This window comes from Ornithorhynchus anatinus, chromosome 16 (assembly GCF_004115215.2).
Source record: "Ornithorhynchus anatinus isolate Pmale09 chromosome 16, mOrnAna1.pri.v4, whole genome shotgun sequence".
NCBI classification, from domain to species: domain Eukaryota; kingdom Metazoa; phylum Chordata; class Mammalia; order Monotremata; family Ornithorhynchidae; genus Ornithorhynchus; species Ornithorhynchus anatinus.
The window spans coordinates 35,528,964-35,550,636 of NC_041743.1; the positions used below are offsets into that span (position 1 = coordinate 35,528,964).

A 21,673-nucleotide genomic window follows, 5' to 3' on the forward strand; every position below is an offset into this window, starting at 1 on the left:
CAATGCTGAGGTTGAAAGACAGGCTGGAGGCCATGAAGTGCTCTGCACACAGTAGGTGCTCAATAAATGCTACTGATTGATTTAAGTTGGGGGTGTGAGGCCAGGCAGTTCTGGTTGGGATTCCCAAGTCTCCAGGCTGAGGTCCCATGGAGTTGTTTGTTGGGCCTTGAATCAATCAATCAGTGGCATTTATTGAGTGATTATTGTGAGCAGAGCTCTGTACTCAATGCTTTAGTACCCTAGTCCCCAGCCTTGGGGGAGGGTAAAGCAGCCAAAGAAGACCAATCTTGGGCTCACCAGGAAGCCAGCAGTCAAGGAACAGGGACCAGGCAGTGGAAGCTGTCCAGGCTGCAGCTCTCCACACTCTCAGTCAATCAATCAATCAATGATATTGATTCCGAATGGTATTTTACTTAGGAAAGAAGCTTAGCCTAGAGGAGAGAGCATGGGCCTGGGAATCGAAGGACCAGAGTTCTAATTCCAGCTCTGCCACTTGTTTGCTGTGTGACCTCGGACAAGCCACTTAACCTCTCATCTGAGAATTGAGGATTAAGACTGTGAGTCCTATGTGGGAGCATGGACTGTGTCCAACCTGATAGCTCTGTATCTATTCCAGCGCTAAGTACGGTGCCTGGCACATAGTAAGTGTTTAACAAATACTATTCCCAAAAAGGCCATTTAACATCTCTATACCTCAGTTACCTCATCTTAAAATGGGGGTTCCCTCCTACTTAGATTGTGAGCCCTCTAGACTGTAAGCTCACTGTGGGCAGGGAATGTGCCTGTTTATTGTTGTATTGGACTCTCCCAAGTGCTTAGAACAGGACTCTGCACAAAGTAAGCGCTTAATAAATATGACTGAATGAATGAATGACAGGGATTGGGTCCAACCTGCTGACCTTTTATTTACCCTAGTGCAGAGTACAGTGAGACTGTAAGCTCGTTGTGGGCCGGGAATGTGGGAATGTGTCTGTTTATTGTTGTATTGTACTCTCCCAAGTGCTTAGTACAGTGGTCTGCACACAGTAAGTTCTCAATAAATACGACTGAATGAACATAATAAGCACCTAACAAATATCATCATCACCATAATAATATTGAGTGCTTACTGTGCGCAGAGTACTGTACTAAGTGCTTGAACTCCACCCCCTCCACCCTCTCCAAGGGGCAATGACTGGTGCTCTTCTTCTCTGGGTTCTCTGGCCCCTGCCCTGCCCCACCCTGGGCTCTGCTTCTACATCTCTATGCCCCTCTGATGTCCCTGCCTGGCTCCTGAATGGAACAGGTCCCTGTGCTGCCTCAAGGGCTCCCCACCGCAGAGCTGAAGGCAACAGGTGCTATAGGTCAGCCTACTGAGGTCCTTTGCACATCCCCGCAGATACCCACCTGCTGCCAGAATCTGTAGCTTTTCCCCAGCCTCGGAGGCATGCTCAAATCCACAGGATTCCTGAAAGGTCATCTGGGATTCCCTCCTGTCTGTCCCCCACACCCCATGCCCCTTCTGAGCAGCAGCAGCTCTTTCTGACCTGTCAAATCATGGAGGTACAGGTGAGGGACCAGCCTACTAAGGACAGATTGGGGATGGGATGTGTGGGCGAGGGATGCTTGGGGTGGGTGGGCACCTTGGGGGTAAGCAGGGGGCACTGTGGTGTTTCCTGGGGTGGAACAGAGCTTTGCTTCTCCAGCTTTAACCCCTTGTTCTCTCAGAATGTTTGGGGAGTGATGGCGGGGACAACCTTGGTAATCAGAAGCAAGCTTCCCTTCCCCAACACTTTCCTCCATGTCTTGGCATAATAATAATAAAGCACTTACTATGGGTCAAGCACTTTTCTAAGCATGGGAGTAGACAGATGATAACCAGGCTGGATACAATCCCTGTCCCACATGGGGTTCACAATCTAAGAGGGAGGGAGAACAGGTATTTGATCCCCATTTTACTGATGAGGAAACTGAGCTACAGAAAAGTGAAGAGATTTGTCCAAGGTCACACAGCAGACAAGTGGCAGAGCAGGGACCAGAATCCAGGTCTTCTGATTCCCTGGTCTGTGTGACTAGGCCACGCTGACCCAATCCCTCCTCCTAACGCACCCCCATCCCTATGGCCTTTTTTATGGTATTTGTTAAGTTCTTACTATGTGCCAGTTACCGTACTAACAACTGTGGTAGGTACAATTTCCTTAGATTGTCTTGTGGGGCTCATAGTCTTAATCCCCCTTTTATAGATGAAGTAACTGAGGCACAGAAAAGTAAAGTGACTTGCCCCAAATCACACAGCAGACAAGTGGTGGAAGTGGGATTAGAGCCCAGTTGCTTCTGACTCTCAGGTCCGTGCTCTATCCTCTAGGCCACACTGACCCTATGGTCCATCCTCCTGTTCCACATCGCCAACTGGCTCCGGGACCTGGGAAGGTGGGGATGAGGGAGCCTCTGCAGTGTTCAGAATTTGAAGCTGGGGAAGATGGGCAAAGGTGGTTTGGTTCCCTGGGGCCTGTCTGCTCTGGGCTGGCTCTGATGGCGTCATGTGCGGGCACCCTCAGGGTTGCTCAGCTTGTGCAGAGATACGGCATCGCATCCCACCCCACCTCATCCCACCCCTTACTTGACAGTGATCAGGAACAGGCAGACTTCCCAGGTCTGCTTACTCCCGGACCAGGGGGCTGAAAGGAGCCCATACTAGTCCCAACTTCTGCAGAAAGGCTCCCATGGCCGGCCCAGCCTGCGTCCAGCCCAGGGTGAGGGAGTCCCGCAGACCCTCTTCCTCGGGGTGAGTTCTTGCCCCTTGGCCTTCTCGGCACGCTGGGCACCCCGACCATCCCTTATTGTCATAACCAGGACCCCTCCCTGCCTGGACCGGACCAGACCAGGTGCCTACTGTTAACCCGAGGAGCGGATATCCCCTCTGTCCCCTCTACCACCAACTTGTCCCTTCCCCCAGGGAGCTCAGGATCGGGGATGGGGGGGTGGGGGTGGGTGGAAACTGAGGCCTGAGAGCGGCCCTGGGGGCTGGGCCTGGTAGGTTTTTCAGCCCAGAAAACGTTTATTCATTCGGTCGCATTTATTGAGCGCTTACTGGGTGGAAAGCTCTGTACTAAGCGCTTGGGAGAGTACACCAGAAGAACCAATCGACACAGTCCCTGCTCACAACGAGCTCACGGTCCTGCTTGGTCCCAGGCCATCCCGTTGCCCGGTAAGCCGCGGTTTGGACGTGTCCCCCCCCCGATGACCCCCACGACCCCCCAGCCGGGCAATTTAGACCCAGGTTCGAGGATCCCTTTTGCGCTCCTGAGACCTACTTCCCGCAGCCCCGGGGGCGGCCCAGCCCCCGCGCCCCCCCCCCCCCCCGCCAACCCCCGGCCCTCTCCCCCCCGTAGCGCTGTCCTCCTGCAGCGCTCAGACTCGTCCTGCAGAAGGGGTGGAAGGGGAATCCGGAGCCGTCGGTCCCGGGCAGGACTTCTCCCCTTCTCCCGGAGACCCCTGCAGCCCCCCACCCCCTGACTCCGGTCCACCCGGGATTGGGACCCCCCCCCGGCCGGAGCCCTTCCCGAGCTTTGGTGGGGAGGGATCCCGGAGGGGGGAAGCCCCCACAGCCACCCCCCAAAAAAGAATCTTTTCCCCGGCCCCCGCTAAAGCGCGAGGGGCGCACGGGAGAGCGCGAAGGGCTGGGAGACCCCCGCCCCCACCCCCCGCGGGGAAGGGGGAGCGGCTTCCCCCAGCCGCCCCCCCACCTCCACGGCTTCCCCAAACCCCTCCCCCGAATTCCAAGACGCCCCCTCTGCCCACCCTCCTTGGAGCCCGGGCTGAGCCCCGGGCCCCTCGCCCCGGCTCCGGGCTGCGGCCGCGCCGCTTGGCCCTCCCTCTCCCGGGTCCGCCGCCGGGTGCGAGGACCGTCCCCCCCCCCTCCCGCCCCCTCCCGCCCCCTCCCCACCTACCCCCACCCCCACCCCCACCCCCCACCCCCGGTACCCTCCCGCTCGCTCCTGCCACCGGACTCCGCAGTGGGACCTGGAGGGGCGGCGGGGCCGGCGGGGTCTGGGCGCAGTCGGATCCCCCTCTCCTCGGCGCAGCGCTCCCCCGCCCCCCCTCCCGGCCCCTCCCCCCTACCCCCTCCCCCGGCCCCGGGACCCCCGCGTCCCCGGCTCCCCGCACCGGCCGTCCCGCGGCGGGCCCGGGCTCGGGCTCTCCAGCCTCGTCCCCCCCCGCCCCCGGCCAGGATGAGGACCGGCCGCCGCTCGGCGCTGAGCTGCCTGTGAGTAACGCGCCGCCCCGCTGTCCCCCCGCCCCCTCCCCCGCAGGACCCAAAAAAGAGGAAAGGAAAAAAAAAAAGAAGCAGAAGAAGTTCCTTGATTTTTTTTTTTTTCCTTTTCCCCCTGCCCGGTTTTCCAACCTTCCCTCGGGCCGGGCGCCTCACACCTCCCCCGCTTTGTGTCTCCCCAGGCTGGTGCACTTGTTTGTCCTCTGCCTCCAAGCCCAGGTAAGTATCCCCTCCCGACCCCCGACCCCGGAGGGAGCCCAGACCGGGAACGGGACCGGCACCGGAGGACCGACGGGATGGGGAGAAGGGGGGAAAACCCCTCGGGAGCGGCCCCGGCCGGACGCGCTCTCTCTCTGGCGCTGACCGGTCCGGAGCGGTCGGGCGGGCCCGGGACCGGCCGCCGGGTCCGGGGACACCGGACGGGGGTGGAGGGGCGTGGGAGGGAGGGTCGGGAGAGGTGAGCAGTGGGCAGCCGGCGAGGAGGCGGCCAAGAGGCTGTCCGTCCGTCCTGGGGCGGACACTGACCCCGTCGGCTTGGTCATTCCCCCCCAGGATAACGCGAGGGGCGAAGCTGGGCCGGGCCAGCCGCGTGGAGCGCAGAGACCCGTCCCTCGCCTGCCCGGAGAGATGCCCACTGCGGACGGGGGTCCCGTGTCCCCGTCCCCGGCCGCGGCGATGCGAGGGAGCTGGCCGCGAACGGGGAGAGGCAGAGAGAGACAGAGAGAGAGCGCGCCCAGGGAGAGAAGGACTTGGGTAGGCAGAGTCGCCAGATCGGGGAAGATCAGGTGGAGAGCCGACCCGACCCCCCTTAGGGCAGGGTGGGGGGCTTCCTTCCGCATGCTGCCCTCGCCGGGGTTGGCAAGGCGCTGGAGACGGTGTGCGAGGAGCCAGGGGAGACAGAGGCAGCACACAAAGGGAGACGGGAGAGGATGGGGGAGAGAGACAGATCAAACTGTCAGAGGAAGAAGATATCTCCATAACCTGGCTTCGGGTGGGGGGCCGGGACCTGCGGTTTTACCTTCTCCTCTTGGGAGTGCAAAGCTCTGTTTTCCGCCGCCTCTATCTCTCCCCGTCCCTCTCTCTTCCCCTGGTTCTCCCTGTGCGTCCCTCTCTATCTCTTTCTCTTTCTCTGCCTCTCTCTGTCTCTCTCTCCTGTTGGTGGAGGCGGCTCGTCCAGGGACTCTAAGCGTCGGAGCCTGGAGGACCTCTCTCCGAACATTTGCTCAGAATTCGTCTTTATAAATGTCAGGGGGACGAGAGAAACTTCCACACTTAAAAGAGGGCAGAAGGAGGCTGGGGAGGGAGGGAGGGCGGGGGATGAACTGCTCCCCACGGAAATCCTTAAACCCCCCAAAAGCGTCTCTGATGGGAGCGGATCCGTCTCTGTCCCCACTATTCTGTCGGGTGGTTGTGTTGTTGGTTTTTTGTGGTTGTGGAGGGGGGAGTCGCTGGTTCCCACTCATCCCGCCTCTGCTAGGGGAGAGTAGATTACCTGGCAGGGCCAACATCAGGAAGGATCCATGCCCTGGGTGCTCACTGCCGTTCAGTGCCCAAGCACATCACTTTTGGGGTGTGTGCCCAGCTCCAAGATCCCCTCGGGATCCTCCTCTCTCCCCCCAAGGAGTATTTCCAGGATGGAGGGATGATGGTTTATAATCCAAAGCCGTATGTTGCGGCACTAGAAGGGCAGAGAAAACCCTGTTCTTTGATTTCCCTGTGACATCCGGAGATCGGGGGAAAGGGAGATGTGTGTCTACCTCTCCTTGCAGGGGCTGGGTGTGTGGTGGACGACTGAGGGCTGAGGTACAGGTGTCCCCAGAGTGTGTGTGTGTGGGTGCACAGCGTGCGCGCACACACACACACACACCCGTTGCTGTGGGAGTGTGTAGGCAGAGCCTGGGGTGGGGGTCCGTCTTGGACTCCACTGAGCAGCCCTGAGGCCAGGGGCGCCCGCCGATTTGGCCCCTCTAAGGAGTAGGATGATAATGGTGTGTTGTATATTTTTCAATTTCCTAAAGGTAACTGTTCAGTCCCCACCTAATTTTACACAGCATGTGAGGGAGCAGAGCCTGGTGACAGATCAGCTCAGTCGGCGGCTCATCCGCATCTACCAGCTGTACAGCCGGACCAGTGGGAAGCATGTGCAAGTCCAGGCCAACAAGAAAATCAATGCCATGGCGGAGGACGGGGACCCGTATGGTAAGGGGTCTGCTGGGGACAGAGTGGGGGGCCGGAGCGGCCAGGGGCCCAGGTTGCTGGAGGGGGAAGGAAGAGGTTGGGGAGGGAGAGGTGACCAGGGGAGGAGGGAGAGGGGTGATTTCTGTGCTGTTCTTAGGGCAGGAAGTGCTCTGCAAGATCCAGGAGCAGGGGCAGGCGTTAAAACAGATGGCTGCCCGGTCCTGGCTGATCCCAACCCTCCTGCCCCGTCCTTTGAGGGGCACAGGAGTGGGGGGGGGTGCTCAAATGGGGTCTGAGTCCTCAGGAATTGGTGGGGTTTTCCTTCTCGGTGAGCCTGGGACATGGCGTCCTGACCCCTGCCATTGTGGGTGACTGCAGAGTAGAGAGAAAAAAGCTGGGGGTGCATGGGTGCTGATTGCATTTTGCTAAGGAGAAAGTGTGGCCCAGTCTTGGGAATGGTGTCCCCAGTGGGTTGACAGAAGCCTCATCTCCAATCCATCTCCTTCCCCCTCCCTTCCAATTCCCAGATTGACTACCCTCAGTTCAGTCACAGGTGGAGGAGGGAGGCAGATGCCCCATCCTGGTCCTGGCCCCCTGAGGGTCACAGCACCAGGACTGTAGAAGATTTGGGAGTAGGGAGGGTGTGCAGGGACAAGTGACTTGGAAGATTTGGCTTAGGGGGGAGCCTACTGTCTGAAAGGAGATATGGCGGCATAAGCACACAAAGGAGCTGGAAGGAGAGAGGGGGAGAAAGGGAGAAAGCAAGAGGGAAAGGAAAAAGGAGAGGCGAGGCATTGCCTGTTTTTGGAGGGGCAGGAGTGTGACCAAATAGCTTGGAGAAGTGTGAAGGTTGAAATTCTTTAAATCCTAGTGTCAATTACAGATTCAAATGGCCAAACACATACCTGGATTTGTGGGAGCAGGTTAGAGCACCTGGGAATTGGGGAACATGACTCCCTTCCACCCCACCCCCACACCCTCCCTGGTCCTCCCTCTTCCACCCACCCGAGACTGGATGAGGATTTGCTTTACCCAGGCAGCAGCAGGACACAATCTGGGGTGAGCCTTGTGGGTGCTGTGTAAGTATGTATGTGAATATATTACATATATATATATATTTGTACATTCCAAGCGCTTAGTATAGTGCTCTGCACATAGTAAGTGCTCAATAAATACTATTGAATGAATGAATATATATGTGTGTGTGTGTATATATATATATATTCATATTTATAGTCCCCTCACTCCCTGATCCAGAGCTGAGGTTAGGGGCTGGCTGGTTGTTTTCTGGAAAGGGGGTCTGGGCTGGAATGGCTCAGGGTGAGTTTGAAGAGTTGGAGCAAAGTGGCCACTGCAGAACCTGGGGCTCTAGTTTGATTTATTCTTTAAAAATTCAATATTCAGCCTCAGAGCTGGAGCAGCTCAAGAGAACCTGAGATGAACTAAGAGAAAGGAGAGTCGGGTGTTGTTTTTAAAGAGTCATTATAGTGAGTTTAAAAACCTTTAAATAATGACCAAGTTAAACAAGCATGAAAGGGGAGGGGAAGACTCGATTAAAATGTAATAAAAAGGTTAAGCATTTTAAGAGCTAAGAAGAAAAATGAAGAATGATATAAAACAGAAAAAGAACAAGCAGTTTTTCAGATGTAAAGTTTGAAAGGAGTTGTGAGTCTGTAAATGTTAAAAAAGAGGTTCAAGATTGTTCTCTAGGAATCTCCAGAGAGACCCCCACGTCTGGAAGAGCGATTAAAACTCTTCTTACTTTCACCTTTTTTAACATTTCCTGAATACTTTCTCCTCTTCTCAGTCCAGTTTGGGGATCAAGTGTGTCTCACTGCATTTTTTCTGCATCTACGTAGCTACTTTCTTTCAAGGTTTCAGCATGAAACATAATTTTACTGGGATAAATCTGTCACTTAGGGGGAAGAATAGAGTTGAAAATGTTAAGCTTTCCAAAAATAAAATCCTAGAAAGAAGGGTGGGGGTCGAGGGGGGGGAACTACCCCAATCCTGAGGACCGGCACACACCCTCCCTGCAAAATGAGCCCGAATTTGGCTCTTTTTAAAAAGGGAATAAAAAGCTGATTTATCTCCGCTCACGGCACTTCCCCGTGAAGGTTTTACTGCTGACTTCACGTTGCTCTTTAAAGAAAATTCTGAATCTGAATTTCTGACGTTTGGGCCTTTTATCTGTTTCTCAGGAAAAGGGGTGGGGGTGGGAGAGAGCGAAATCCTGACAACCCTAGAGAGTGTGGGGCTCTTTTTTCTGGCTCTTGTCTTCCCTGGGCAGTTTCTGCCCAGGCAGGTGACCCGGGCAGGCTAGGCTAGTTGCAGAAATACTCTGGACTGGGTCACCAGGGGTTCTAGAAAGGAGCGAGAATTGGGCCCTTGACATTTTGATCCTGACTTTGCCTCTGTTGACCCCTCTTGGAGCAGTGGCTCCCGACCTCTTTCGGCCCCTCCCGGAGTCCCTGGCTTTTCTGCCCCCTGGAACACTGCCTCTGAGCCCCTGGGGTGGGAAGTTGGGGGAAGGCAGGCCTAGAGCAAGTGTAGTGGAGGAGCTATAAATCACGAGAGTGGGGGGGGGGGAATCAAGGGCATCTTTAAAGACTGCTACTTTGGAGCTTCTTTATCGAGCTTCTTTATCGACACCGATCGTTCTCTCTTCACTTCACAACTTATGCCCCGTGAGCCAGGCAGATCTCAGCTTCCCTCTCCTCCACTTCCAGGCTTTCCATCCAACAGCTCAAAGAGCAGAAAGACCCTAAAATGGGTGGGGAGGAGGGAAGGAGGAAAAAAAATCCTTTTAGCCCTTTTACAGGCTTCCCAATCCACTTCCTTGCTGGTCCCTCACCAAAAAAATACAAATAAGGGGACTGTGTAGGTGAAGGAGGAATCAGTCATATTAATCAAATTAATTGAGCGCTAATTGTATGCAGAGGACTGTACTAAATGCTTAAGAGAGTACAGTGAAACAGTTGGTAGACATGTTCCCTACCCACAGTGAGCTTATAGTATAGAGATGGCAGAGGTTGTCTCCCTTTATTGCTGAATTGTAGTTTTCAAGTGCTTAGTACAGTGCTCTGCACACAGTGAGTGCTCAGTAATCCAATTGAATGAATGCATGAAGCCCTGATCTCTTTAGGAAAGGGTAGTAGTAGGGGGAGGTATTGTTCAGGAGGTGTTTGGGGGAGACGGGGGAAGGGGATGGTCAGGTTAACCAAGTCCCTACAGAACCAAGTGCTAGTAACTATGTATACCCATTCCCTCCCTCCCTTCCCTCTATCCCCAGGGTCAGTGTTCTGAAGACTATTCCAGGTTCCATTCAGCTGCATGAATGGGTTGGGAAAGAGATGGTAGGACTTGGATGCTGAGGTGTGATGGTTTTGGATGTGTAGGGACAGGGGTCTGGGTCTAAAGGAGAACAATCGGGATGACCCGGCCAAGCTGCTGACCCTGGCCGGGTCATGTCAGATTGGCTCCAGATTGCCTCCTCTGGGACACCTTCCAGGCTGGACCAGGTGGGATGAGCTTCCCAAGTTCTAGGAGCAAGAGGAAGGGTCTTGAAAACGCAAGGTGATATCCTGGTTGACTGGCCAGGCTGGCTAGAGGAGCAGGAACTACCTTTCAGCAGACTCTGCTGATAGATTGATTGATCCCTTTTTGATCTAGAGTCCCTTTATCCATTTTTATCCATTTATCCACCAAAAATGGGAGACAGGCAAGGAAATAGAGTTGTCAGCTTATACACAGCCCTGCAGGGTGGGGGGCCCTCCCCTCTTGGCCCCCGCAGAGTTGGTTGTGCACCCCTCAGTTGGAGGACAGACTGTAGTGGTCTCCTATATTGGGAAACTAGCTTGTCTGAGAACTCTGCCTAGGTCCCCTCGATAGCTGGGGAGATGGAGAAATGTCCCGAGAGGCTCTGCCCTGAATACGCAGGTGGCAGCTGGGCAGTTGAGGAGGAAGTGAATCCAGGTCCTCAGTGGGGACCAAGGCAATCCAGTTCATGCTACTCTGAGAGGCCAGTGCCTTAGGGAGGATGAGGAGGAACAAGAGTGGGGCCGAAGGTGACCCGTGGAGCAGCCTGGTGACTCAGGGGAGATGTGCTGGGGAAGTAAGCACAGTCTCCCTGGGCCCTAGGTTTCTCAATGGGTCATAGCAGGGCTCTAAGCTCCCCGCTTGCTTTCTGCTCAGCACAGCTGGGTATTCACTGCTCTCCTGGCCAGTCCCAGGAGAGGGAGCAGGGCCTCTGTCCTTGATTACTGGGTCCCCTTCTCCACTGCCCAACAGTTGTGTTGGAGAGGCAGGGACACCCCAGTGTTGGGTAGATCGAGGAACCAGGGGACCTGGGTTCTATTATCAGCATCTTTTGACCTGCTGGGTGATTTCTTCCTGCTCTCTCCTCCATTAACCTGGACTCCAGGAAAGCAGGCGACTGTCTGTGCTTGGGCAGGGGAGGGTGGGAAGGGGTGGAGGTGATGGAGATTTAAACCCAATTCTTCTGGCCTTCCGTTGATGGGGGCCAGGCGGCAGCTGGCTGGCTGGGATTGAAATTCTCAGGGGTGCAGACTCTAATTGAAAAACAAGGGAGGAACACCAGCCCCGGATACAACCCCACCCCCCCACCAATTGCCGGGAGACAGGGCCGAACCCGTGCCACAATTTGTCCAGAACTATGCCAGCGGGGCTGGCAGGGAGATTGGGGGTGTTTGCAGGATCAGAGGAACGGGCAGAGGAGCACCCTGGGGCCTGCCAGGGCACAGCCCCATCCACTCTAAACTTGCGGGGTGAAAGCAGTCTCTCACTGACTGCGGAGAGGGGAACGAGTGCCGGGAAAGGGGTAATGAGGATCCGTGCAGCTTCAGGGCACTCACTGAGTAAGGCCGGTTCCTGGTTTTAAGTTGCCCCGAGTCCTGTCCGGGCTAGGGGATTCCTGTCTCGTGGAGAAGGAGACTTGTCCAGAGCAGCCCAGGGAGGAAGGAAGGGAAGAACCCAGGGGCTGGCTCCAGCCCAAGGCCTTGGGCAGCAGAAGCTGGCTGGGGCATGAGGAGCCAGGCCTGCCTGTGCCCCTTCTCTGGAAATAGGCATGCCAGCAGCAAGCAGGAGCCCAAGGGACTGGGCTGGGGGTGAGGGGGTGGGGAGAATTGGGACTGGGCTGAGGGGGATGGGCAGCCAGGGCAGTCTCTACAAGAGATTCAAGGGTGGAAGAGGCAGGTGTATTCTTAGCCCCTGAGTTGGGATTTTTCAAGCTGGACGGCTCCGACTGAGACTAAATTGAGGCTAACCTGAGACTTTATGCCGCATGGGGAAAGTAGGTGGGCTCAGATCCTTCATCTCTTCTGGCTGCTAACCCCAAGTCTGGGCTGGCTACTGGGCTTAGTGACTGCCAAGAGGGATCCAGAAAGTTTAGGGAAGAGGGGCTGGCTGATTCCTGAGGACTCCTCTCCCTTTCCCCTCCGCTTCCTGCTTCTGGGCTCTTCAGACAGAGGGTACTGCTCAGGGAGAGGCAAAGAGGATAGTATCATGAGGTCATGACCCCACATCTGCCTCCAGAGAGGTGACCCGCTGCCTGAGCTGCCTGAATCTGAGGATTCAGGCCCTGGGCTAGAGTGTGCCCTGCTGCCTCTGACCTGGCAGGAGCCCAGAGTGCAAGGATTTGAAGGGACCTGTGGGTGGGAGTGGAGGGTGGAGGGTGGGTCCTGGCTGTAGCTCTCAGGTGCGCTGTGATCCCTGGGTGACTCCATCTCTCTCCTCCTTCCTCCTTCCTCAGCGAAACTCATCGTGGAGACGGACACCTTTGGGAGCCGGGTCCGCGTCCGAGGGGCGGAAACAGGGCTATACATCTGCATGAACAAGAAGGGCAAGTTGATCGCCAAGGTAAGACCCCTGGAAGGGGTGTGGGGGAGTCGGGGGTGCAGGAGGAGGGGGCAATGGAGGAGTGAAGGGGATGTGGGTGGGGGACAGGCAGGCAGGGTGGGAGGAGGGAATAGTTGGGAAAGAGAAGTATGGACACAGCCTCCCTTGGGGTTAAACAATGATGATGGGATGAGCGGTGGAGGGGGTTGGGGGGAGGTGGGGGGAGGAGGACAGGGATCTAAGATAAAAGCCCAGGAGGAAGGAGGAAAGCTGGGGGGGGGGTGGCGGATTCCATATATCTTTCTAACAAATAGCCAAATTGCTTTGCTATTATGTTCAATTACATGGTACAAGCATTTGGAATGTTAAGAAACATTGCAGAGACGGCCCCTTCGCTAAGCTCTGAAATGTTCCCATTAGTCACGGCTCCTCTCCAATCCCTGTGGTAGTGGAGGTGGTGGCGGCTGCAGGGCCAGGGCCAGGGGTGGGAGGGGCAGGGCGCCCGGGCCAGGGGTGGCCCTGGTGGTAGGGGCAGCAGCCTCCTGGGCTGGGTTCTTGGCCTGTCCCGCTGGGAATCGCTCGTGCTTTTTCCTACGCACCACTTCACTGAGTGGTGCAAAAATGTCATGGCTGGAGCTCGTTGGACTAAGGGAGGGGCCGGGTTTCCAGGGGCTGTCCAGGTCCCATTCCTCCTGCCCTGCCAGCATAGGTCCAGCTTAACCAGCCGAAGGTGTGTGCCTGAGCCCTGGTTGGGTACCACCAGGCTGGCCGTTGGAGCTTACAGGCCCCTCTGTTCCCTCTCCCCCAGAGCCCCCGCCGTCCTCTCTCAGGCCCAGCTGAATTTCCCTGTGTACTCCTACTCAGCCCCTCCCTCTGATGTCGCAGTCCCTTGCCACCCCCTTCTGACTCCCCTCTCCCTCTCTGCCATCCTGGGCACCAATTCTCTTCCATCCTGTTTAGCGCGTGGGGAGCCCGGCTCAGCTGGCCAAGCTGAAATGGCACTCAATAACTCTTGTCTGACCCGGCCGCCCTCTGGGTCTGCCTTCTTGGTGGTCCCTGGCAGAGGAAGGGAGGGGGCGAGGGTGGGGAGCTCACTCTTTTCCACAGGCAGCCGGCAGGCCAGCTCAGCCATGGGGGCCTAGAAGAGGGTCCGCCTCCCCAACCCTCCATCTCGCTCTCTTAGCGGGGTGAGAGGACCCTCTACTCTTTTCTCCCCAAACTGCCAGGTGTCATAAACCCCCTGTTCCTCTCTTCCTTCCCTCCCTCCCTCCCCCAGGGGTGTTGAGGAGTTGCCCGCCACCCACCCGCCCGCCCGTGTGAGCTGGGCTGTGAAGGATTAGAAAGCAATATGGAAAGCGCCTGGCCTGGCCCCTGCCCACCTCGCCATCTGTCTGGGTGCCTGATCTCATTGCTTGTGACATGCCTGTCGTAGACTGGGGGTGGGGAGCGGGCTGGGGAGGCCGGGGGAGACACCCCCACTCCCCCACCTCCCAGGGCTGGGGCAGACGGCAAGGGCAGGGTCTGGTCTCTGCCCGGTCTCCCCGGCCCCCCAGCTTGCAGCAGGCTGGAGCCAAAGGAGGCTCCCCTTTCCCCTCCTCCCCTCAAGGCACCCCCCGGCCCACTCTGACTCTAGATTCTCCCCTCCCGCGTGTGTCCCCATCCCCACAGAGCAACGGCAAGGGCAAGGACTGCGTCTTCACGGAGATCGTGCTAGAGAACAACTACACGGCGCTGCAGAATGCCAAGTACGAGGGCTGGTACATGGCGTTCACCCGCAAGGGCCGCCCCCGCAAGGGTTCCAAGACGCGGCAGCACCAGCGCGAGGTCCACTTCATGAAGAGACTGCCAAAGGGTTTCCAGACCTCAGAGCAGAGCCACCGCTTCGAGTTCCTCAGCTACCCCTTCACCCGCCGCAGTAAAAGGACTTGGGACTCCAAACCCCGATAGGCCACCCTGGGCCCGCCCTGCCCCCCGACACTGCCACCCATACCTCGCCGAGTAGAGACTTTTCTATGAGAGATGGTTCCAGAGGAAAGACGAGGTGGAAGAGGAGGGGAGGGCCCTCCCATCCACCCGTTCATCCATCCTCCCTGTCCCCTCTCCCCCCCACCGACTCCTCACCCCCTGGTTTTAGTTGTTAATAATTCTGTTTGCTGTTGGGTTTTTTTTTTTACAAAAAGAAAAAAAGAGGCTCTATTTTTGTATTCCGAAGGTCTGTGGTTGTTTCTTTCTTTACTTTCTCTGTAGGAGAAGTTTTACCCCAGCCAGGGAAGGTGTAGGGGGAATTTTTTTAGAGGAATCCAATGAAAACAATTATCCTGAAAACCAACTTTTTGGGGACAGGAAAGATTCCAGGAACTACTGTTTCTTCCCTCTACCTCTGCCCTCCATTTCCCTCACAACTTCTGGCCCAGCTCTGGAAAGAATGAGAAACAGAGTCGACCGAGGAGGGAAGACCGCCCAACCAAATTAGACGGCATATTCACCTGCTCCCTGCCCCCTTAACTCTTCATTCATTCAATCGTATTTATTGAGCGCTTACTGTGCAGAGCACGGCGCTAGCACTTGGGAGAGCACAGTACAACAATAGACACATTCCCTGCCCACAACCAGCTTACAGTCTAGAAGGGGTGGCTCTGCTGCCCTACCCACCTCAACCCAGACACATTTGCCCCTGGCAAAGGGTTCCAGGGCCCAGAGGAGCTCAGCCCAGCCCTGATGTCTCTGAGCAAGCCAGGCATGGTTGGGTTCAGGTTCAGAGCCTGGTGAGCCTTTTTGCAGTTCTACTGAGTTTGGTTTAAGAGGGAGGTGGGGAGGAGAGGAGGACTTGTGTACAAATTGATATTAAATGATTGAAATATTTTATTCAGTGCACATATTACATTTGCATCAATGCTCTCCCAAGTGCTTGATCTAGTATTCTGCAAAAAGTGAGCTCTCAGTAAATACCACTAATTGATTGATTGGACAGTCCTGCCCAGTTCAGGGCCTCCATTTGGGAAGAAGCTCTGTGCTTCTAAGATCAGTGCTTGGCCTTGCCCATCTTCCCATCAAGGGGGTCAGGGAAAGCAGCAGGAGTTGAGCGACAGGGTCAAAGGTCTTGATGTCCCTGCCCATGGCATTCCCTCTGCTTTCAGCCCATTGCCTGGTTCTGGGAGGGGGCTGGCTGTGGAGGGATGAGTTTGGGGAACACCTTCCCCTAGGCTCCTATTAACTCTGATCCTCCCCCAACCTAAGTTAGGAAACCAGGGGTTGCCCACCCTGAGTATTCCTGCCCCCTCCAGCTCCTTCCTCTGTTGCAGAGTTGGAGTAGTGGCTCCATTCCCTTGACTCCTGAAGCCTCTCTCTGATTCCAATATGAGAGGCCTGCCTGTGGGTTTCTGGGGAGTTGTACAGGTGTCAGAAGTTCTTAGATTTAGAGTAGAATCACCAATCTTCTGGTTTCTTAGCAGGGAGAAAGAGCATCTTGTCCCAGGCCAACCAATCTAATGGCTTCTGGGGTCTCTGGGGCCCTGCCTGGTGGTGGGGAAGTGGGCAAGCAAGCTTGCAAGCAGCAAGCTTGCAAGCAGGATGAGGAAGAGGGGGCAGAAGCAGTGGGGTAATAGAAACCACTTCCTCCAGAGGGATAAGAGCATGGCAGGATGCAACTGCCAGGGGGCCTGTGAATAGCTGAGTACAGTTCTGCTGGTAGACAAGAAGTCTGGAGAGAGCGGAGCTCCAGAAGGGCACAGATCAGATTCAGCAGAGCCTTGGACATAGGTGGCCTGACTGAGGTCTGCCCCAGATTTCCAGATCTACCCCACAGTTCAGAGGTAGTGCAGTGAAGTGCAGTGCAGACCCCAGAACATGGGTTCTGTCCAGAGTGTGGGATCTGCCCCAGAGTGTAAGGCTTACTCTAGAACAGAGGATCTACTCCAGAATTTGCAGTTGCCCCAGACTGTGGAGTCTGCCCAGATTGTGGGGACTGACCCAGAGCATGAAGTTCTGTCCCAGAATGTGGGGTCTACCCCAGAATATGGAGTATGCTCAGAGTGCCCGGTCTGCCCTAGAGTGTGAGGTCTGCCCCAAAACGTGGGGTCTACCTCAGAACATGAGCTCTGCCCCAGAATGTGGGGGTTTGCCAAGAGGGTGGGGTGTGCCCCAGAGGGCGATGCTGACAGGAGATGAAACCTGAATGTTTAGGCTGTAGGAAGAGGATGCATCTGCTCTTTCAGAATCCTGGCCCCCACAGTCCTCAGGACCACCAGCCCCCCCTCGTTCAGACCGGCCTCTTGGCTATTGCCCCAGCTGGGCAAGCCTTAGAAAGGGGAGAAGAAGGCTGAAGTACAGAGTTTCTGGGAACTGAGGTCTGTGGCTCTCTGCCTGCTACCTAAAGAGTCCCCCTTCTTGAGGAAGCAGTAAGCGTAGTGTGGCCTGCGGCAAGGGCACTGGGTCTGAGAGAAAAACAGCTTCTCTCCTGCCTGAAAGCCAAATGACTCCAGGGGATCGAGGCAGGGAGGCTGCCTCCCATCCTGCCTGGCAGACAGAAGAATAGACAGACACGGGCTGGGGCCTTGGAGAAATGGAGGAATTCCCAAGCAGCTGTGTGAGGCTATTCTTGGGCAGGAAGGCCCAAGGAGTCTCTGCAGGTGGCAGCTATTCTGCCCCATCATCCCTCAGCTCCTCCTTCCCAATCCATCTACACAGGAGGAAGCAGAGGAGAGGGAGAGCTGAGGCAGGGGGCCACTCCAAACAAAAGTTGGAGTAAGGCTCTAAAGGCCAGTGCAAGTCCACTGATGAGTGGTGAGTCAACCTGTGCTGAGAGTGTGTATATCCCAGTCTACACTCCCCAGCCTGCAGAGACCAAGGGGTGAGGGATGCCTTCGGCTTGGCTCAGGGGACCTTCTTGAGAGTCTAGGGTACATCTCTTCTCCCCGCTCTTTGCTGGCCCAAGCTTCCTAGAGAGTGGAGAGACAGGGAAGAAGCTATCCTTCTGGCCTCGTGGTCGGTTAGAGCAGCCTGGCCAGAAGGGTCAGGTAGATCCAGGCTGGCTAAGGGACTCCTGTCTGTCAGGAGGGCCACATTTGCTTATTTGGAGATGGAGAAGAGATTGCTAAAGAGAGGAAGTGGGGTCTGTGGGGAGAGAAGAGGCAGGAGAGGCATTTAGTTCATTACATCTTTCAGACAAGGATCTCCTAGCACTTGGAGCTATTAATTACTGAGGCCTCAAACAATGCCTGCCAGCCGGAGATGATTAGCTCCATTTTACAGGTTCCTTACTCCTTCGGGACCCAGCCAGGACGGGCCCCAGGCTGGACCCAGGAGGCCTGACTCCAGCCCCCCAACCTCCCTTGTCTCCAACTCTAGACTGTGAAAGAAAAAGAGGAGAAACCTGGAGAGGAGGGGCAGGGGGTGAAGGGGTATGTAAATGTCAGTGTTGACAGTTCTGATGGGGTGCAAGTGTTAACTTTCGGAGATCTGGTTAGCAAGTTGTGAGCAGGAGGTGCTGAGCTAATACTGTATAATGCAAAATCCCATCCTCCCCCTGGTTGCTGCTGCTGCTGCTCCATCTGCAAATTCTGCTCACCTCCAACCTGACCTGAAGCAGGGGCCCAGGGGGGTGAAATCCAAGCCTTCTGGCTATCCAGGTGTGCCCACCATAGCCGAGACCGGCTGCACCCTAAGGCAACACCAGGCCTTTCCCTGCCAGGAAGGTGACAGGTACCTGGGGAGGGTGTGAGGACGGGAAGGGTGTTATTGTCATGATGTGGAGATGGAGTGGCTTGGTTGGGGGTGGGGGAGGAGGAAGAGGCATGGCCACTGGCTCCAAAGGACTACGTCCAAAACAAAGTAGTGACCTCTCTGTTCTTCAGCTTTGGCAATCCCCATAGCCTGGGCCCTGCCCTGTCTCAGGAAATCCCTGAGACTTTAGGAAAACCTGTACAATCCCCTCTTCCCCCAACCCAGGTTTTCCATCTTCTTTTCCAGGGTATCTGTTGAGGGCTAAGTTGTTCTGGTAAGCTGGGGAGTTCCTGGCTCCTTTCCTATTGCTCTCTTTCCCTCTTCCTCACCATTTCATTTCTGAGTCAAGAATCGGTCAGTCCATTAGTTGCATTTATTGAGCACCTTCTGTGCGCAGAGTGCTTTACAAAGTGCTTAGGACTGGGACGGTTCAGTAGAGTTTGAAGATGAAGATCCATGCCTTCAAAGGAGCTTACAGTCTACTCTGTGCAGAGCACTGTATGAAGTGTACATTCCAAGCACTTGCGTGGCTCAGTGGAAAGAGCACGGGCTTTGGAGTCAGGGCTCATGAGTTCGAATCCCAGCTCTGCCACTTGTCAGCTGTGTGACTGTGGGCAAGTCACTTAACTTCTCCGTGCCTCAGTTCCCTCATCTGTAAAATGGGGATTAAGACTGTGAGCCCCACGTGGGACAACCTGATTCCCCTATGTCTACCCCAGCGCTTAGAACAGTGCTCGGCACATAGTAAGCGCTTAACAAATACCAACATTACAAACAGAAGGGTAGGCAGCACTAATTTCCAGATAAGGGGAAACTGAGAATGAAAGGATGGATGCATGGATGAGTCCAAAGCAACCAATCAGTGGTATTTATTGAGCACATTGTGCAGAGCACTGTATTAAGTGTTTGAAAGAGTACAATGCAAGAAAGTTGGTAGTCATGTTCCCTGCCCACAGACAGATTACAGTCTAGTTTCTGCCCCCGCACTGCCAAGCAGGGAGAGGCCGGGGAGCCAGGCAGTGGTTTTCCTTCAGGATGGACTTCTGTTTCTGGGAATTGGGATGCTGGATTGGGGGTCCCGCTGGCCACTCTGTATGGAGAGGGACTGCCAAGGGACCTCTTGGAAAGGGCCAGAATGATGGTAGGACCAGGAGGGGACCAAACAAGTAATGAGGTCATCCATCCTGGTGACTTGCCCTTTGGGAGATGCTGCTGGTGCCTCCGGGCAGGGATCAGGGCACCCAGAAGCTGGCTGGCCACCTGGGCCCCTGGCTGGCCGGCCACCTGGGCCCTGGGCACAGTCTTCCTTCAGGGAGGGCTGGGATCCAGGGGCATTTGTATATTATAGCAGCTCAAGTTTCTGAAGGGGGTGCCCGGGGTGGGGGGTGGCATGGGGAGAGGGCCTAGACAGCTATAAACATCTTTCTTCCAAGCACCCACCTCCACCCACCCCCCCACTCCCACACCTTACTTCCAAACTCCTCCCTCTTTCCTCCCCCTCCCCCTCCTCCTTTAATTAATTCTGGGTAAGCAGGGCTGGCTTTATTGTGCATGGAGCTGGGGTCTCACTGTGGGAAAAGTCACACCTTCTGAGCAGCTTCTGATGCCATGCAAATGAAGGAAAAGTCCAGGAAACGCTTTCATCTGCGGCGGCGCTGTCCAGCCCCCAGCCCAGTAATTACCCACATTTCATTTGTTTGAGAGCAATTCTTCTCAGGAGGCAAGGGGGGGCGGGTGTAGGGGTGTGGGCAAGGAGGGGGAAAAGGAATGTGAGACTCACAGGCTGTTGCCTGACGCAGGGACCCTGCTGGCCTCTCCCAGACTTTGTAGGGGAGAGGGGGAGCACAGGGCAGAGCCCTTGGGGGGCAGTGCAGGAGAAACACCACTGGAATACCACCACCGGGTATGACTGTGAGGCTTAGCAGCCTAAGCTTAAGATGCTATGCTCATTTTAGAGTGGGGAGATGAGTCTCCAGCCTGGTCTACACCGATGATAATCCAAGACACTTGGAAGTGAGTTAATGGCCCCCAACGATCAAGAGTGCTTCCCTCAGCCCCCTTTTTCACAACTGCTAATGAACTCATGCTGCCTGAATCGACAAACACACTTGCTAATGAATAACTCTCAAAATTCCTTTTGGCTGTGTAGACAGCGGGGCTAAACAAGTGACTTCAGGAGCCCAGAATAGTATTGATGTGGCTTGGAGGACAGATACCTCATTTAAACCCAAGGGTCCATCTCTCTGAGATCAGGCTTAAGGGAATCCCATTGGACAAAAAAACAGCCCAAATCTTTCCTGACACCTGAGTGGTGCCCCACCTGAGCTTCTTGCTAGGTCACCTGCTGCTTCCTGTCTTGGGAATCCTCTTCCTCCTCTTCAAAATACGGTCTCTGGCCCCTCTACTAGGCCTGATGCCTTAAGCCTTGGAAACTCAGTTTAAAGGTGAGATTTATAGTCCTGAAACAAATCACCCCTTTTTTAAGGCATAAGTGGATTGCGTGTTGTAGGGAGCAGTACTCCAGGGGTTTAGTTCTGCTGGTGAGACACTCAGGCTACTGACCAAGCTCCCTTGGGCCCATCTCAGCCCTGGCTCTCTCCAGCCAGGCTCTAGGAGCCCCTCAAGGCTTATGGGTTCTCTGGATTCAGGTCAGGAAGAGGTGACACCTAGCAGAGTCCAGAGAGCACCTCAGGGTGGCTGCCCTTACTTGGCTCTAGTTTTGAACCCAGTTCAGAGGTTCTTCTTTTCAGCTCTGAATGGAGAGCTTGGGGTCAGGATGGGGTGGGGTGGAAGGTCGATTCCTTTCGACAAGGCGGGGGTGACCAGAGGCTCTGAAGGACTTGTCCGGTATAACTGACCTGCCCAGAACCTGCCCCCAAACCAGGAGCTAACCAGAGTCCACGGTGTGAGGGAACAACTGGTCATATCCTTCTGAAGGGAGCCCTGGTACAGGCCCTGTGAACCACCTTTATTTGGGTTATCATCCGCCTGCCTGCTAATTTCAACATAAATAAATCGCTGAGCATATTGGTCCCAGCAATAACCCCTTGAAATCAGTTGTTATCACAGTTAACAACCAGTTTGGCTTCAGTTCAGGCTGTTAACTATCAAACTGTTAAGTGCTGGTAATGATTGATTCCTCGGCAGTTGCAGCTTGAGTGCAAGAGCCAACCCCGGCTGTAAAACCCCATTAGCCAGGGCTTTGTGGAGGCAACAAGCTCAAAGATAAACACTGCAGGCTGTATGCCCGGCTCAGCTCCCATGGAACCTCTGAGCTGGGGACCACGTTCCTTGGACAGCTCAACAAGGGTGGTTCTCTGCTCCTCCACCGGTGGTGTCGGCTCGGTCCAGGGGTCTGGGAACGATGATCGCCTCACCGGCTTCCCTCCAGCCCTGCAAACTCTGTCCCTGTGGGAGATGGCTTGGTGTGAGCCCAAAGCAGCACACATGTATCATCCCAGGTATGCATGAAGCCACTGGCTACCCTCTAACGAAGGCAGAAGCTTATTGTGAGCAGGCAATGTGTCTGTTTATTGTTATATTGTACTCTCCCAAGCGCTTAGTACAGTGATTTGCACCCAGTAAGCGTTCAATAAATGCGATTGAATGAACTAAGTGAATGAACTCCTTTCCGGAGCTCCCCACACACCTAGATGAGCAAGACCA

At 55.4% G+C, this 21,673-nt stretch overlaps 1 protein-coding gene across 1 annotated transcript; it reads left to right on the forward strand.

Moving 5' to 3' along the window:
- Nucleotides 1-1,536: 1,536 nt before the first annotated feature.
- On the forward strand, nt 1,537-14,429 carry FGF8 (fibroblast growth factor 8). Its single transcript, XM_039914266.1, has 6 exons — nt 1,537-1,548; nt 2,345-2,409; nt 4,435-4,471; nt 6,271-6,451; nt 12,201-12,307; nt 13,955-14,429. Exons 1-6 carry the CDS (start codon nt 1,537-1,539, stop codon nt 14,231-14,233), a joined length of 681 nt encoding a protein of 226 aa, XP_039770200.1. The 3' UTR covers nt 14,234-14,429.
- The last annotated feature ends 7,244 nt before the right edge of the window (nt 14,430-21,673 follow it).

Excerpts from the sequence above, each read along its gene's own strand:
- FGF8 (XM_039914266.1), top strand. Across the intron at positions 2,410-4,434 it reads TGGCTCCGGGACCTGGGAAG|GCTGGTGCACTTGTTTGTCC; the intron begins GTGGGGATGAGG and ends GTGTCTCCCCAG. Across the intron at positions 6,452-12,200 it reads GGAGGACGGGGACCCGTATG|CGAAACTCATCGTGGAGACG; the intron begins GTAAGGGGTCTG and ends CTCCTTCCTCAG.